General features: G+C 51.6%; 2 protein-coding genes across 3 annotated transcripts; one reads left to right on the forward strand and one right to left on the reverse strand.

Moving 5' to 3' along the window:
- The first annotated feature begins 147 nt into the window (after positions 1-147).
- Positions 148-15,515, forward strand: LOC122363738. 2 transcript variants are annotated; one of them, XM_043333342.1, is made up of 7 exons: positions 181-379; positions 6,470-6,675; positions 8,114-8,248; positions 8,940-9,170; positions 13,900-13,930; positions 14,015-14,141; positions 14,381-15,515. In XM_043333342.1, the coding sequence occupies exons 2-7, from the start codon at positions 6,496-6,498 to the stop codon at positions 14,682-14,684; spliced, it is 1,008 nt and encodes a 335-aa protein (XP_043189277.1). In that variant the 5' UTR covers positions 181-379; positions 6,470-6,495; the 3' UTR covers positions 14,685-15,515. The 2 variants fall into 2 exon arrangements, with proteins under 2 accessions (XP_043189276.1, XP_043189277.1); XM_043333341.1 differs by having other exon boundaries at positions 148-379; positions 13,900-14,141.
- LOC122363740 (angiopoietin-related protein 6-like) lies at positions 9,404-11,415 on the reverse strand. The gene has a single exon (XM_043333344.1). It carries the CDS (start codon positions 11,131-11,133, stop codon positions 9,547-9,549), a length of 1,587 nt encoding a protein of 528 aa, XP_043189279.1. The 5' UTR covers positions 11,134-11,415; the 3' UTR covers positions 9,404-9,546.
- Positions 15,516-16,098: the final 583 nt, after the last annotated feature.

A 16,098-nucleotide genomic window follows, 5' to 3' on the forward strand; every position in this document is an offset into this window, starting at 1 on the left:
CGAGTGAGGACTAATTTTACTGTGGATTTATTTCAGACATATGACGTCATGAAACTCTACGCTTCTGCTAGCGATTTTTCCCAGTAATTTTCTAGCAAGTATAATGATGATCGTCCATTGGTGGATATCAGTCCTTTCATCCCTTCGATCCAATTACGAATGTCTTGGTTCTGGCATAATGATACGCTATGACCTTGTTCAAAGCACGCCTCAGCCTCTTTGCAAGTTTTCTGATATTTATTCAATACTGAGTTGAAATTGTTGTAAGGGGGCTGGGGGGATTTGCACTTATACGAGCATATTGTGCAGGATATCCTTTGCCCTTCTGGTTTCAACCTTAATTTACGTCCTTGCGCCAGAAGTTTGTCAATCTCTGGAGGTAGGGCTTTTATTTATGTTGTATTCCAGGTTTTTTTTTTTGCACATTAGCCTTAGTAGGTTAATCAAATCATATTTATTTGTTTTAATGGTTATGATGTACGGTTCTCCAGTAAAAGTCTTGTTGGTTTTGCTTTTTCGGACATATCTGGTCCTATACAATGTTCAAATGCATAAGTATCAACCCGAATTATGTGTATGCACATTTACCACGAGACTGTGAAATTGCATCGTTGTATGCCAAATACTTTCCGAGATATTCACCAAAAACCTCATTTTCTGCCGTTTGGGGTATTCTGGCCGCAATCTTCCTGGGGTCGCCTATGACATCAGTAGAGCCATCTAACGAGAGGAACGCGGAAACACAGAATCATGAATGAATCGAGTGCGTAGTAAACGGTGTATGAAAGGGAGACTCGGCAGAGGCTATCCGGGTGGCCGGCGCGCGGCGCGCCCTCAGGCATCGGCCGAACCTTCGGACCGCGTGGGGTCAGAGGTCGCGCTCGGGAAGTCTTGGCTCTGGGTTTCAGCGCTGTGCAGTCAGGAAGGGACCATAGGATAGCGCTAGCCCGACTGACTACATGTAGTATCTCGGCTGATTCGTGTGGGGTGAAGGGAGCACAGAACGGGATGGTGGCTAGTGGTGGATGATGGGATGGTGGTTAGGTCAGTGCGTACTGCGTAGAGCGTAGCTGAACATGCATTTTTTTCATCGCAAACAACATGCAGCGTAATGTGCGGGATTATGCCAGAACTCATACAAAAAGGAAATATCATTTCGGCCAAGGGAGTGGATGAGTGCCGCGAAAAAGCATGACGATGCTGCCAAAATCGGGATGCTTTTTTGCCCCCATTTTTTTACCCCTAACATGCAGCGCTTGATCCGAACTTTTTTTTTATAAATTTAGCTCGAATGTTTGAATGGACGGATTGACAGAGCCGGAGCCCACGCTAAGCAGAGCTTGTTGCGTAGACCCCGACCCCTACCGTCCGATCGCGCAATTCCGGGTAACGGGAGAATTTAGATGCCAAAGTTTAACGTGCCCTTCAAAGCCGGACACGGCCTGTCCCACTCAACTGACTTCAACTGGCTGCGGCTGCTCCCACCAACCGCAGACCATCCCCGTCAGGAGTCTCGTATATCGAGCGCCGGAGCGTCTCGAACCCGGGCTCTCACTACCGGGAGTCCGATGCTCTACCAACTGAGCTACGGAACTTAGAGGTCCCCGACTGACCTTAGACCTTAAAATAGCACCCGGCCGGTGCGCCACCTTTTCTTCAGGGGCGCTCTTCTTGGTTGTATCTGTTCTTACCAATAACTAAAGCAAATCGAATGTATAATAAGAAGGCATACCTCAAACACAGTTTTATTCAAATCCCCTCGTGTGCATACTTGTTTTGAACTATACCTTCTCGCATCATAATATATCACTTCAGTGCTTAATCCTCAACGGAATTTTGGGTTTTCTGCATATACCCCGGCCGAGGGGAGGGGGGGGGGGCGATTACGACCCCTCTCCGTCTTTTTGCCCCTAATTGAGCTAGCGCCTTGCGGATGAAACTGAGCGGGTGCGTCGTATGAGATGCAGCAACTGGTACCCGAGTTGAATGTCTCAGGTCAACCGATTAACTCTGAGGTCAGTATAAGTGCTGGCCAAGTCGCGGGATCGGTTTTTGGTAAACAACTTTACCATAAGTGGTTACAGAGCCAAGACAATGGCACCATCGAGTTTTGCATGCTCAAGCGCGTCGAATAGTAAACGCTTTGTTTTTGTTGAGGTCAATTTAAGGTGTTCACCTCAGGTCATGTCAGGGCAGAGCCACTCAGGCCACGAGGCTGGTTCAAGGAGGTCATATCGCTTCTTCGATTCGGTAGGTCCTCACAAGTCCACTGGTGGCTTCACGACTCGCTGGCTCAATTTGATCGAGACTTTTTGGTGAAAACTCCTGTGACCTTAGTGACGTCATAAATGAAGTCGCCTAACTTTAAGAATGGAAAAGTGAATGCTGGGGCTTGCTAAGATTGTATAAAATCCCGAATTAATGCGCTTGCGACAGCTTAAGATGGCTCCCGGCGCCAAAATAACAGCTTTCATATTTCCCAATTGACTAATAATCGTGAGGTTGCGTGACCGACCTGACTTCAGGTGACTCTTGAGAAAAATACGAGATAGCTACATACAAGTTGTGAGGCCTCTGGGAGATATGTGACATATTATATTATATCTCCGGGAGATAGTACTAGATCATATAAGCTTCATTCCCCGTTGAAAAGTCCCCTGGCACGAAGGGTGCTGCGACGTCGCGACATTTTGGGACCTTACAGAGGTTCACTTTTGACGTCATTGGTCAACGGCCTGACCTTAACCTTCGCACTTGTAGGAGGGTGTCGAACAGACCTCCTACCCTCAGTTTTTCGCAAATAACTCGCGCAAAAAGCGGCTGATTGCGACGACACTTTTAGTACCCTCGAGTTAATCAATATTACGCCTACCTTATAATTTGTATGACCCTGGCTTAAAAGACCTTTGACTTGTGACCTGTTTTTCGAGACCATGTTTGGCCGGAATCGCGTTTTGGCGTGTTTCGAGTAGAGCGCGTTTTATTGTCTTTTTGTGGCTTTAAGCGATCAAACATGTGAAAGGATGTTGATCCCATGGATTCTAGTGGGTATCAAGGTCACGTGAAGGTCAGTCAGGTCACTGACCTTTGATGACCTTTGTTCACTCTTTCGAGTTCTACATGTTTCTGGGGTAGATTTTGGAGTTGATTTCGCATTTAGAAACCGTTTGAACATTTAAGAAGTAGTTTTGGTTCCCTCGTAACATGTGACCTGACCTGACCTGACCTGACCTGGCCTAAATGCACGAAAACATCATCTGCGATCAAAAATAACTTGAAATTTGTGATCAGCACCCCGCAAAACCCTATAACAGCTTCACTTTACGAAGCTCTAACAGGTCCCGATTCCCCGACTTTTGAGTTGTTGAACTGTCAACTTTGACAACTTTGTCAACTTAGACTTTTGACCTGTCAACCAATGACCTAGGATATTAAAATTGGGTATCATCGGCCTCCTCTCGTCACGGGCAACACGCACTTTTTCCGCGAAGCTCTAGCTCGATCAGGAGTTGAACGGCAAAGGGGTCCAACGGACCCTCCTCCCCCCTTTACGATAGACGCTGGCAAAACACCAATATGGGCGAGGGTGAAAATACAGCTGCTGTCATAAAAATTCGGCTTGAATCAAAGGTTTCAGCTTGAATCAAAGGCTTGCCAAATTTCAGCTCTCGCAGCTATCAACAAAAATAAATATGTGGAGGCGGCACCCGCCTCCCCCCCCCTCTCGGCCACTGCCAGCGAGGTTTTAAGCGTATCATTGACGTTAGAAAGCATCATATCAAGATGACACACCCCAGCAGCCATATGCACTGAACAAAAACTTATTACGCACGCTAGTCTATCGGCACCATAGCACATGGTCGAGACTGTCGTCAGCCACGGACGCGCACTCGACCAACCCTCTGAGCCCGTTGACTGTGGGTGACCTTGACATGTCAAGCCTGATCGGCGCACAGTGGGCCGATATGCCATTCTAGCGCGACGGGGCCTGAATCTTCGAACGGAACCCTTGATTTTTCGCGAGTAATTCGCGTAAAAGCGGCCGATCGCAACGAAACTTTCAGTGCCCTCGCGATAACTACTTTTACGGTTAACCTGAAAATTTCATGACCCTGACCTTAATGATCTTTGACCTGTGACCTTCTTTCGAGACCATGTTTGACCGGAATCGCGATTCAGCGTATGTCGGCTCGCATTAGCCGCGGGTTTGCAGTCTTTTCTTGGTTTAAAGCGTTCAAACATGGGATATTATGTTGCTCCCATGCATTAGGGTGGGTGTCAAGGTCACCAGAAGGTCAGGTAAGGTCATTGACCTTTAATGACCTTGGCTCACTTTTTCGAGTTTTACATGTTTCTAGGCTAGTTTTTGGAGCTGAATTCGAATCTAGCAACCATTTGAACATTTACTATGTAGCTTTGATGCCTTCGTAACATGTTACAAAGCTGCCTGAGGCGGTTGCCACCTACTGCAAATACCCGGCAAAACCCTTACTGGTTGACCTGACCTGACCTGACCCGACCTGGCCTAAATGTATGAAGACATCATCTATGATCGTAAATAACATAATATTCGTGATCAGCACCCAAAAAACCCATAGCAGCCACCCTTTACGACGTTCTGACAGGTCCCGATTTTCCCGAATTTTGGGTCATTGACCTGACCTGGAAGGTCAACCGATGACCTAGGACCTTACAATTGGGTATCATCAGCTTCCTCTTGTCACGGGCAACACGCTCGTCTTTTCCGCGAAGCTCTAGCTCGATCAGGGGCGAAACGGCGGGGGGGGGTCCAACGGACCCCTTCTATACGTTCGCGGCTGGAAAAACACCACTAGGGGCGAGGGATAGGCCAAATGTGAGGGCTTATTTCAGAAAGACCGCTAACTTCATGATGATCGAGTTCCAATTCTTCGTACAATTCACAATGTTTGCCTCCGATACGGCCCCAAACCACGTCTGTTCCGGACGTTCCGGATGCGTTTTCCGCAGAAAAGTTCAACGCGTCGGACATCACTCTTCCGTCTCCGTAGCAACCGCATCCGAAACGCATGCGGAGAGCTGACGGAAAATCAACAGCTGATTGCCGTTCGGATGCGGTCCGGACGGAGCGCACACGATTTCCGTACGGACCGGATGCGCCCATAGGGTTCTGTGTTAAATTCCGTACGGACCGCACGCGTTCCGCACAGTGGACGGCGGCCTTAAAAGAGCAATTGAATGCACTTTTCCGCGACGATGTAGCTCTATTGGTCCCCGAGGTAAGGGCCGGTTTTCGAGAAACGTTGATATATGCAACATTTTACCTTTGATGACCTCTGGTGACGTGACCTTTGACCTGACCTAGAAATGACTAATTACTCCATCTGGAATTTCGGGCGCTCTTTCGAATGCCACTTACTACGTGTCGCTATGTGGCCCAAGAGCCGAGTTAGAAGGGGAGTGTTCAATCAACATCTCCCGGCCCGGCGCGTTTGACGCCGAGCACCGGTCCGGCGCGGGTTGATGTTTGGCTGCTACATCCAAAGTCGCAAAAAGTCGCAAAAAATGACTGTTGGATCTTGTAGTGCAATGAATCATTGATATGTAGCGAGATTTTCGAAGCGGTACTCCGCGGTACTTTTTTAAAAGTCTATTTGTGTGTGACATCAATTATGTGAAATTGTATTTTCGTCTTTAAATCTTTGCGGTGCCAATACATCATAACCAAGTAAAAGTTCGCCATTTTCATGTGGTTATGTGTGTTCTGCAGACCCGGAGCTATCGTTTGATGTATATAAATGTGGAATTCCTCCTCAAATTGTGATTGTTTTCGTGGATCAAAGATACGTTGTCGAAGAGTGCGGGGGACGAGTTCGGTCCAAACGATTCCGAAGTTCGTGTTTAAGCTGAGTTTTCGCCATGAAATAGCAATTGTGTTGGAAAACAAAGACCACAGCAATGTAGCATGATCATTTTTGAACAAATTGGTATAGGTTTCATTGCACATCCACAAAGTTCGATTTTTTACCCATGTCGTGCTAGACCTGGCGATCGGCCCAGTGTGCGGCGGCCGGCCGCTGTCGTGCGGTCGTTACACGCGGAGGGGAGGGAGACACAAAGCTCTACGTTATAGCCGACCTCTGACCTTTCCCTGCGCCCTAGTCACTGACCCCGCTCCATGTCGCTGGGCGGTGGCATGGCGGTGGAAACCGGTTCTAGCCTCTACCAATGCCACCATTCTAACCCTCCCCTCCCCACGCTACTACGCGGCGTGGAGTACGCTCGTGCGTAACTGGGCGGAGCAATGGGTCACGCGATACAGGGGCGGAACTGGTTGCCCTCCCGCCCGCCGAGCGACCAACGACTAATACCCTGGAGAACCGTACATGTTTATTTCTACTGGTTGAGTGCTGTCAGCTGTGCCATTTTTAGTTAGTGCGTACCTAGTTTGGCACTTCTGTGCATGTCTGACAGTCTCTGTAATCATCAGGTGATGTGTGGCTGAGATGCGCCTGAATGGTGCACCAGTCGGACAGCATGCAGTGCCGCAGGGTGCGCTCGATGCTGCAGCTGTTCCTGCTTGCCACGCTGGTGTTCACTGTTGTGTACCTGCTCAACAGCAGCCAGCCCAGCATCCACACCCTCGTCTCCGAGACACACAGACAGCTCAACAGCCTCAAACACATCAACCTCAAGGTAGGTATGCACCTGGCAAAAATCAATTTTTTTTAATTATTTCAAATGTTTTAGATAAAGAGGTTGACTCTTAGAGCTTGTGCTAAGCAGAATGAGTTCAGCAGTTCTGAGCATTCATGATCTTATTAAGGTATTTGGGGGATGTTGGATCTGGAAGGATTTTGAAATGGATGTGAAACATGCCCACATAGCCTACTATTCAAAGTACCATGGCTAATAACATGGTGTGTCCCACTCACCAACTTCAATTGACTGGTTATCCCTGCCAGCTGTAGACCATTTCCTTCTATATTTTGAGCATGTCAGAGCTGTTCAGCCTACTCTACCCACTTGGAGTCTAAAAGTCTATAGATAGAAGTACTGGAAGGGTAGTATGTTTAGCATGGTTTGTGAATACAAAGTTATTGTCAAAAGTCAAATACTTTATATCAGTAAATATTATTGTTTATTTATTCAATATAAATACTGATTCTTATCTGACATTTTAACATCTGAAATAAAACATGGTCGAGTTTTGTTTTTGGAACAGAATTATCAACATTAAAAGAGCAAAAGTGATGGAATTAGTTTTTTAACGATGTCAATAATTTGTCTATTTTTAATGATAGCCGGTGTATAATCAAGATATTTTACGTTGAGCACTGTTAGGTAAGTGAATTGAGCATTCCTTTTTGTTTTATGAGCATTATCAAAATTTTACATTCTTTCATTTCATGCAGTCAGGATTATTTCCCGTTTGAATGGCCATTGTCGGGAGCATGTGTTACTTGTTACGTTTAGCACAGTGCACCGGCTGCTGCACATTTAGCGACCCGTTCTCGACAGCTGGTGACTGGCCTCCGACCCCTGACTCTCCTCAGCTGCTACCAATGCTACCGTGTCTATAAACACCTGTGCGGTGCACTCGTGTGCGCCCCAGCGGTGTTTTGATGTGTATCGATCACGAGCCAGCGTGCGTTAACACCCGCAAATCGACTAGACGTGTCCTGCTGCCTGCAAATAGTGGCCTCGAACGAATCAAAAACAGTTTTTCTTTATTTCGTCGTTTTTGGGTCAGATAAAAGGGATGGATGACATATTTTGTAATACGTCCGTTGCCGTGCATCTTATTAGTGTATTCGAAGTAGCCCTTTACTCCCAGCAACTCCCTTGATTCTGCGAGCGAAGACAGCGATCCAAGTTCGCCTGATCTGAGTGGCTCTGAGCGTTGACGTGGTTCCGCAGCGTCAGCGTGGCGGCTGACCACATTGCTCGCCGACAGGAGGCGTTGCATTACGATTAACGACTTGGGGTGTTATTGACACCGTTATTCCGTCAGCAGGCGTTACATTACGCCGATTAACGACTGGAGGTGTTAACGATACCGTTATTCCGACAGGAGTCGTTACATTACGCCGATTAACGACTGGAGGTGTTCACGACACCATTATTCCGTCAGGAGTCGTTACATTACGCCGAGGAGCGGCTGAAGGTGGACAGCAAGTACCTGACGGCGCTGGGCTTCACCAGCTCGCCACGCGTCTTCCCGAACCACACCTGGACCAACGTGACGCTGCCCGTCATCGTAACGGCCGTGAGTGACAGGCGGGCTCCGTAACGGTCAGTGGCGGCCGTGAATGGCGAACCGGCCGGGCGTGAGGGGTCGTATGGTCACAACCCTGGGCACACATGGGGTGGTGTAACCTGTGATGGATGAGGCGATGCGGTGTGAGCTGTGACTGTTACCTGGGTAGGGACCACTGGACGTGTGACGCTACCGTGAACCCCTATCCCCTCGGACCGGCTCGGGCAGGGTGAGCGGGCCTGGTGTTATTCCCTGGTCCGGTATAAATGTGCCCACTGCCCCGCCCCACCATATCCCCTTCAGGCCGGCTCGGACAGGGCGACGGGCCTGGTACTACACCCTGGTTAATGTGCCCCACTATATCCCTCAGACCGACTCACCTCAGGGTGAGCGGGTGACGGGCCTGCTGTAACTGACCCCCCCCCCCCCTCCCCCTCAGGCGGCCTCTGGTCAGGGTGAGCAGGTGGCGGGTCTGCTGTAACTGACCTCCCCCCCCCCCCCTCAGGCGGCCTCTGGTCAGGGTGAGCAGGTGACGGATTCGATTTTACTGACCCCCCCCCCCCCCAGGCCGGCCTCCGGTCAGGGTGAGCAGGTGACGGGTCTGCTGTAACTGACCTCTCCCCCCCCCTCAGGCGGCCTCTGGTCAGGGTGAGCAGGTGGCGGGTCTGCTGTAACTGACCTCCCCCCCCCCCCCCCCCAGGCGGCCTCCGGTCAGGGTGAGCAGGTGACGGGCCTGGTGCTGTCGGCACGCCGCCACCAGTCACAGCTGCCGGTGGTCGTGTTCGACCTCGGTCTGGGCCGCTACGAGCGGCAGCAGCTGGAGGCCAGCTGTAACAGCTCCATGTGCTGGCTGCAGCAGCTCGAGTACGCCTCCTACCCGGCCCACCTGGACGAGCTGCGCACGCGCGCCTTCGTGCCCGTCGTTATACAGGTGAGGCGGCCGGAGATAGAGGGGACGGAGTAGCGGCCACGGCCGAACGGACGTATTAGCAGAGGCTCATGATGGTAACAAGCCGACTGCTTCTGACTGCCAGGAGCCGCTAGTTTGGAATGCAGCGCCACTATTGAAATGCTGCAATAAATTGGCTGACGGTAAAATTTTCATCTTACGTGCTAGCTTTGGCTTTCTTAAATTAGCGTTCAGAAAAAGTAGTGAGACAGTCGAACTGCTTAGAACGTTTATTTGCATCTTTTTTCTCGTAAACTTACTACTTTCCTGCTCTTTCCACATATTTGATTGACAGCCCTTTATACTCTCTTGACATGAATTTGGTTGTTTTTTTTTCTTCTTGCAATTAATTTCCCGTCTACGTAGGTCGTATTTTCATAGTCACCGTTTTCAATGAATAGAAACTGTTATGGAACGTGGTCCAGGTAATTCCTCGGGTATTGTCGGCGCGGTACTTTTTAAAGTACACCCCGTTCAGGTTGGACTGGAGGCATTTCTCGTGGTACCACCATCCGCCGCGGTGCGACCGGGCGCAGTTGCCGGCGTACGGGTCGTGGTCCCTGTCGTAGGTGGTGAACCGCTGGCCCGAGTGGGCGCTCAGGCTGTCGCCGGCGTCTCCGCTGTAGTTGGACACGTGCAGCCGGTAGCCGTCACTCTCGGGCGCGATGCTGAACTGCCCGTATACGGCGTGTCGGCGCCGGCCCTCAAAGTCCTCCAGGTTGACGCGCAGCTCGTAGCTGCGGTCGGTGGCCGCGGTCAGTGCCGACATCTTGTCGAGTCCCCACCAGAACTCGCCGTCCAGCCGGCCGAAGCCGGCCCGGTAGGCGGTCCAGTTGCGGTAGAAGTTCTGGCGGGGTTCGATGTCGTCCCGGCGCTGGATGACCGTCCACCGTCCGCCGTCCGTGTCCAGGTCGCAGAGGGCGGCCACCTTCTGCGGCCCTGCCAGGCCGGTCTGCAGCAGGTGGACGCCGCTGCGGGCGCCGGCCGGCAGGTCGCTGCAGTCGCGCACCGCCCCCGGCCGGCGGCTGGGCAGCGGCGCGCCGGCCTCCTCCGCTAAATGTTTCTCCAGGATATCTGAGGTCACCTGGAGCTGCTGGGAGAGGCTGATCACATTGTCTGACAGCACCCTGACCTTGAGGTCGTACGGCTTAAATTCGTGCTTTATTTGATCCAGGTCACTGGATATCTTCTGCATCTCATCACGATCATCTTTCAGCTCGCCATCCAGATTGATCAAGTGGGAGGTGATCTTTTTCAGCTGCTCACTATGTGACTGAATTTGATGTTCCAAAAGATCTAAGCGGTCAGCTGTGTCGTCATGCACTTGTGAGCCGCTCTGAGGGTGGCTACTCTGGGAGTGGCTGCTCTGGGAATCACTTCCAGGGCTTCCGTGACTTAATTCATCGGACAATATCTGTATCTCTTTCGAAATATCTTCAAAGCTGGTCTCGAGCCGAATTAAGTTGTGGTTGATGTCCTCTATTTGTTCGTCTTTTTGCTGAAAATCTGTCCGCACTGATTTAGACATACGGCTAAGGTAATCATCGATATATCTAACTTGCTCCGATGTCGGCCATATTTCTTCTGTATAAATGTCTTCCAGAAGAGTGTGAAGTTTTTGGATATTTGCCTTTTGCTTTTTCGTTTTATGAATATGCTCACGCAGCCGATGTGCCAGTTCTTCTACATCAGACGATAATTCATTGGTCTTGCTGTGCTGCTCTGTTATTGCGTTGTAGAGGTCATGAATGTTCGTTTGTGTAAAATAGCTGATGTCGTCCACGTCGTCCATGAAATAGTCGCTGATGGTGTGTGCCTCGGTCTTGGCAGCAGTTTGTGCTGGAGCGAACTGCTCAGCTTCAGAGTAGTCGCAGTTCACAATACCGAGACTGAGAGCCAGAAGAACGACGGCGGATACCCGCACTACTTGACACCCGTGACACATCGTGTTGGCTGATGTTTCGCCAAAGTGGTAGAACTACCGTCCGGAGGACTACGTTGGGCTGCTGATTGACAATCTACATTTCTTTATTTCATGACACACTGATTTAAATAGATGTATGCGTATGTTTTATGTGTGTCGTACTTTTGGATGAGACTGTTATTCACCCTAATTTGTTGCCGAACTAAAAAAAAAACTAGAAAAGTTGTATAATGATGAAACAAATTACTAAGCCATGCCCATGAGCAATAACAAAATATTTAAGATTTTTTCGTGGCATTCTTCGCATTCTTTTTTCATTTCATTGTGTTCACGTGCTTCACGTTAGTATCACCTTCCCGCCGAAATATCAAACACCTGCATTCAGTGGCACCAGCGGCTTATGGCGCCAATGAGAGCTGCGCCACCTCATCAGAAGAAAACAACAGTGCTGAAAATAAAATATATTTTTTTTCACTGATAATTTCATAATTCAGATTCATGCATTCAATCAAGCCTTGTCACTAGTTCTGCTGGTCGTTTTGGCTAGGTGTTTTTCAAGTTTTTGTGAAGTGAACTGCAGGTCGTTAGAAAGTTTGATGACGTGCTCTGACAGTGCACTGATTTTCATACCTTGGTGCTGAATGTCGTATTTCATGCGATCCACATCACTTGATGTTTGTCGCATCTGGTCGCGATTGTCTTTGAACTTGCCGTCCACGTGGTTCAAATGGTTGGTTATCTTTTTCAGCTGCTTGCTGTTTGATTGAAGTTTCTGTTCTAAAAGATCTAAGCGGTCAGCTGTGTCGTCGTGCACTTGTGAGCCGGTCTGGGAGTGGCCGCTCTGGGAGTGGCCGCTCTGGGAGTGGCTGCCCTGGGAGTGGCTGCCCTGGGAGTGGCTACTCTGGGAGTGGCTACTCTGGGAGTGGCTACTCTGGGAGTGACTGCTCTGGGAGTGGCTACTCTGGAAGTAACTTCCGATGTTTTTGTGACTTACTTCATCGGATAATTTTTGTATCTCTTTCGAAATATCTCCAAAACCGGTTTCGAGTCTAAACAAGTTGTGATAGATGTCGTTTATTTGTTCGTCTTTTTGCTGAAAATCTGTATGCAGTGAATCAGACACACGACCAAGATAATCGTCGATGTATCTTACTTGTTCGTAGGTCGGCCGTATTTCTTCTGTATAAATGTCTTCAAGAAGGCTATAAAGTTCTCTGATATGTTCCTTTTGGTTTTTCGCTCTGCGGGCATGCTCGCGCAGCCGATGTGCCAGTTCTTCTACCTCAGACGATAGCTGGTGGGTCTTGCTGTCCTGTTCTGTCATTGCGTTCAAGAGGTCATCCATGTTCCTTGGTTCGAAGTGTGATATCGGATGTCGCTCGTCGTCCATGAAGTCGCCCATGCTGATCAGTGTCCCGGACATGGCCGACGTTTTTGATGGGGTAAATTGCTCAGCTTCTGCATTTTTGCAGTTCACAACCTTAAGACCAATAGCTAATAGAACGACATCGAATACCCGCACTAAGCACCGGTGCCGCATTTTATTAGCTTATATTTCGTGAAGGTAGTAGGGAAATATAGTGATTATCGAACACTCAAACTGTGTTGATGGCTGACACTTTTGGCTTTTCACTGACTATAATTTTACGTTTCTCTTAATCAATAATCACACAAAAGAAAACTAAAGAAAGGCCTGGAATTGGCATTTCGGTGGGCAAAAATTTTATGTTATTTGTTTTGCTTGGTGGTTTTCGTGCGTGCGTATTTCAGGCTTACTCACGTGCATCAGGTAAAATATCACCTTTCTGCCGAATATTGCAACACCTGTGTTCAACGGCACTTCGAGGCAAGATAACTACATAGAACAAGCTTCGAGGTGCCGATAAAAGCTTCATTTCACGGCACTGCTGATTGCTGAATCAGGTGTTCTCATTTTTTTACGATGTTATCATCTATTTTGGTCAGCGGACGCATCTTGTATTTAGTTTCAGTACAGATTGGTTACATTTCTGTTGCACATTGTTGGTTTTGTGTATCCGGTTTTAGTATATTTTTATTTTCATGCATACTTGCATCATCGTTTATTTTGAATAATGCTCGTAGTCACACAGTTGCACGAATCACCTCTATGGCTCATTTAGATCGCACTGTGTTTGTCGGATTTTAGCATAATGTGTCTGTCAGACTGTCAATGTGTTCGTGGACGGCTCACCGCTCCGTGGACCGCCGGCCAACTCTGACTGTCCGCGGGGCCCTATCCTGACAGTCCCACCGGCCAGCTCTGACTGTCCGCGGGGCCCTGTCCTGCCTGTCCCGCCGGCCAGCTCTGGCCGTCTCCGGGGCCCTGTCCTGCCTGTCCCGCCGGCCAGCTCTGACTGTCCGCGGGGCCCTGTCCTGACAGTCCCACCGGCCAGTTCTGACTGTCCGCGGGGCCCTGTCCTGCCTGTCCCGCCGGCCAACTCTGTCCTCGGGCCCTATCCTGCCTGTCCCGCCGGCCAAGTTTGACCGTCTCCGGGGCCCTATCCTGACAGTCCCACCGGCCAGCTCTGGCCGTCTCCGGGGCCCTGTCCTGACAGTCCCACCGGCCAGCTCTGACTGTCCGCGGGGCCCTGTCCTGACAGTCCCACCGGCCAGCTCTGGCCGTCTCCGGGGCCCTGTCCTGACAGTCCCACCGGCCAGCTCTGACTGTCCGCGGGGCCCTATTCTGACAGTCCCGGCTAGTTCTGACTGCGGGGCTGTATCCTGCCTGTCCCGGCCAGCTCTAACTGCGGCCGTCTCCGCCGGCAGGAGGTGCTGAACAAGGCCGGCGCCGTGCTCTGGCTGGACGCCAGCCGCCGGCTGGTGCCGCACAGCAGCGCGCGCCTGCTGAAAAAGGCGCGTCAGCTGGGCGTGCTGGCCTGGCGGCTGGACCTGCAGCTGGACGAGCAGCTGGCGGCCGTGCCCACCACCGCCTTCACACACTACAAAATGTTCGATTACTTCGACGCCAATATCGAGCACTTCTACTTCCACAAGATGGTCTCCGACGAGTGAGTAACCGGCTGGAAATATATTATTATTTCTTAAATTTCTCGATGTTTGACATGTGTCACCGGCTCGCCGCTGGTTCGTATGCAGCTGACCTCTCATTCCAACCACCGGGTCTGACCACTTCCAGCTCCATCTGACCACGGACTGCCCAAGTTATTAGACCGTTTGGTTTGACCTCTCCGTATGACTGCGACTCTATCCAGTGACCGCTTCCTATAACCGCGCCTCCTTCCGTCAGGGCGCTGCTGATTTACAACACGCCGGCGGTGCACCGGCAGCTGATGCTGCCCTGGCTGCGCTGCGCCCTGCTGCCCGAGTGTGTGGCGCCCACCGGCGCCCAGGCCGGCGGCTGCCGCTTCAACAAGAAGCCGCACTACAGATACTCGGGCTGCCACGGCTACGACACGAGCGCCCTGAACGTGGCGCTCGGCCTCATGTTCCGGCCCGACCGGACGCCCTACATCGAGACGGAGCGGCTGGAGCGTGCCGAGGAGCCCGACGGAGGGCTGGGCGGCGACAACAGCACGGCGGCGGCGCTCTGAGGGAGAGGGGGAGAGGGAGCGGCGGCGGGAGCTCCGTCTGTGACATCACTAGTCCGGGGAGAGGGGGGGGTGAACAAAGGCTCACCGTGTGGCGCCCGTCTGAACGCTGTGCGGGGCTCAGATATGCATGCTGTATGTGTGTGTTCGTGAATGGAGCGTTAGGCGATCAGGGCGTGCGGCGGTCCTGCGCCCGCAGCTGTGGACGTTTGTCCGCAGATGGCAGCACGTTCGCGCTGCCAGGTGGCGGGCCGCGCCGGTGGCAGATCTGGGCCGGCCGCCCGCATCGGGCGGTCGTTGCTGCGTCGCCCGTTCGTGATGGCCCGGTTGTGATTTGATTTCGAGTCGTGCTTTGTACGTATGTGTCGCTGGTAGGGACTGAATCCACTGCTGGCCGCGGCGGCTGAGTGGTCCCGTTTCTTCTGATACTCGCAATGTCGCCCCTTTTCTCAACATGACGTCCGCGGCTGTAGGCATTGCTGTACGGACGTGTTTTCTCTGTGTGTAGTAATCGTGTGATTCCAGGCGTTCTGCTGTAGCCAAGACCGTCTCTGTGTATCCATACTGCCCGCCAATCGAATTTTATTGTACTCTGAGAGGTTTGAGACTCCGTTTTGGTGTGATGTGGCCGACAATAGGCCTCGGGTCGAGTCGGTTCACTGACAGGCGACCCTCGGCAGCGCTTTCTGTGCCGGATGTCTTGCCAAAGGCGTCCGGCCGCTGGTGCATCTCTGTGCTGTTGGTTCGATTCAGTTGTCTCAGGTCTGGCCGCAGTGTAGGCGCGCGCCTCCCGTGACGGGTGTGTCGGTCGATCCTCGTATACACGTGTGAATCAGACGTCCGTCCGTCTCTGCACATCTGTGGGCGGGCAGGAGGGGAGATATGACGGGCGGCGCGGCACGTGGTTTATGGCCGCCGGCAGTAATTGCCAAATATGGGAGGAGGGAAATGAGACGGCTTTATTGGGCGGTACTCCGGACTGAAGCCACTAATTGTGAGGACGGAACGACTCGCGATCAAAGTCACGGGGATTGGGTGCGTCCGAACCGGCCGTGCTCGGTTTGGTAGCGGAGGTTTCATCCGATACCCCGCGAGTAGGCGCGACAGAAATCCGATAACACCTCTCGCCCATGGCCGGACCATCACTCTCCCGTGCCCGCTCTGTACCACCAGTTGCCCACGCACCCTCCCTCCCCCTCCCCCTCCCTCTGTCGGCGTCTCGGGCCGGTGAGTTATGATCTGCTCCCGTCCGCTCGGACCGCCGCTCCGCCGCCTGGACGGCCTGGTTTATATCGGTGCCCCTCCCCTCCCCTGCGGCGGCCATTTTGTCCGCCTGCTGTGACCGGCGGCCGGTCGGGTCGGCCGGGGCGCCGGTCAGCCTGGGTCAGGTGCGGCCCGCCGCGGGCGTCTGCCCCGT

The sequence above is a fragment of the Amphibalanus amphitrite genome, unplaced genomic scaffold (genome assembly GCF_019059575.1).
Source record: "Amphibalanus amphitrite isolate SeventyFive unplaced genomic scaffold, NRLGWU_Aamphi_draft 000637F_arrow, whole genome shotgun sequence".
In the NCBI taxonomy this organism is placed as follows: Eukaryota; Metazoa; Arthropoda; class Thecostraca; order Balanomorpha; family Balanidae; genus Amphibalanus; species Amphibalanus amphitrite.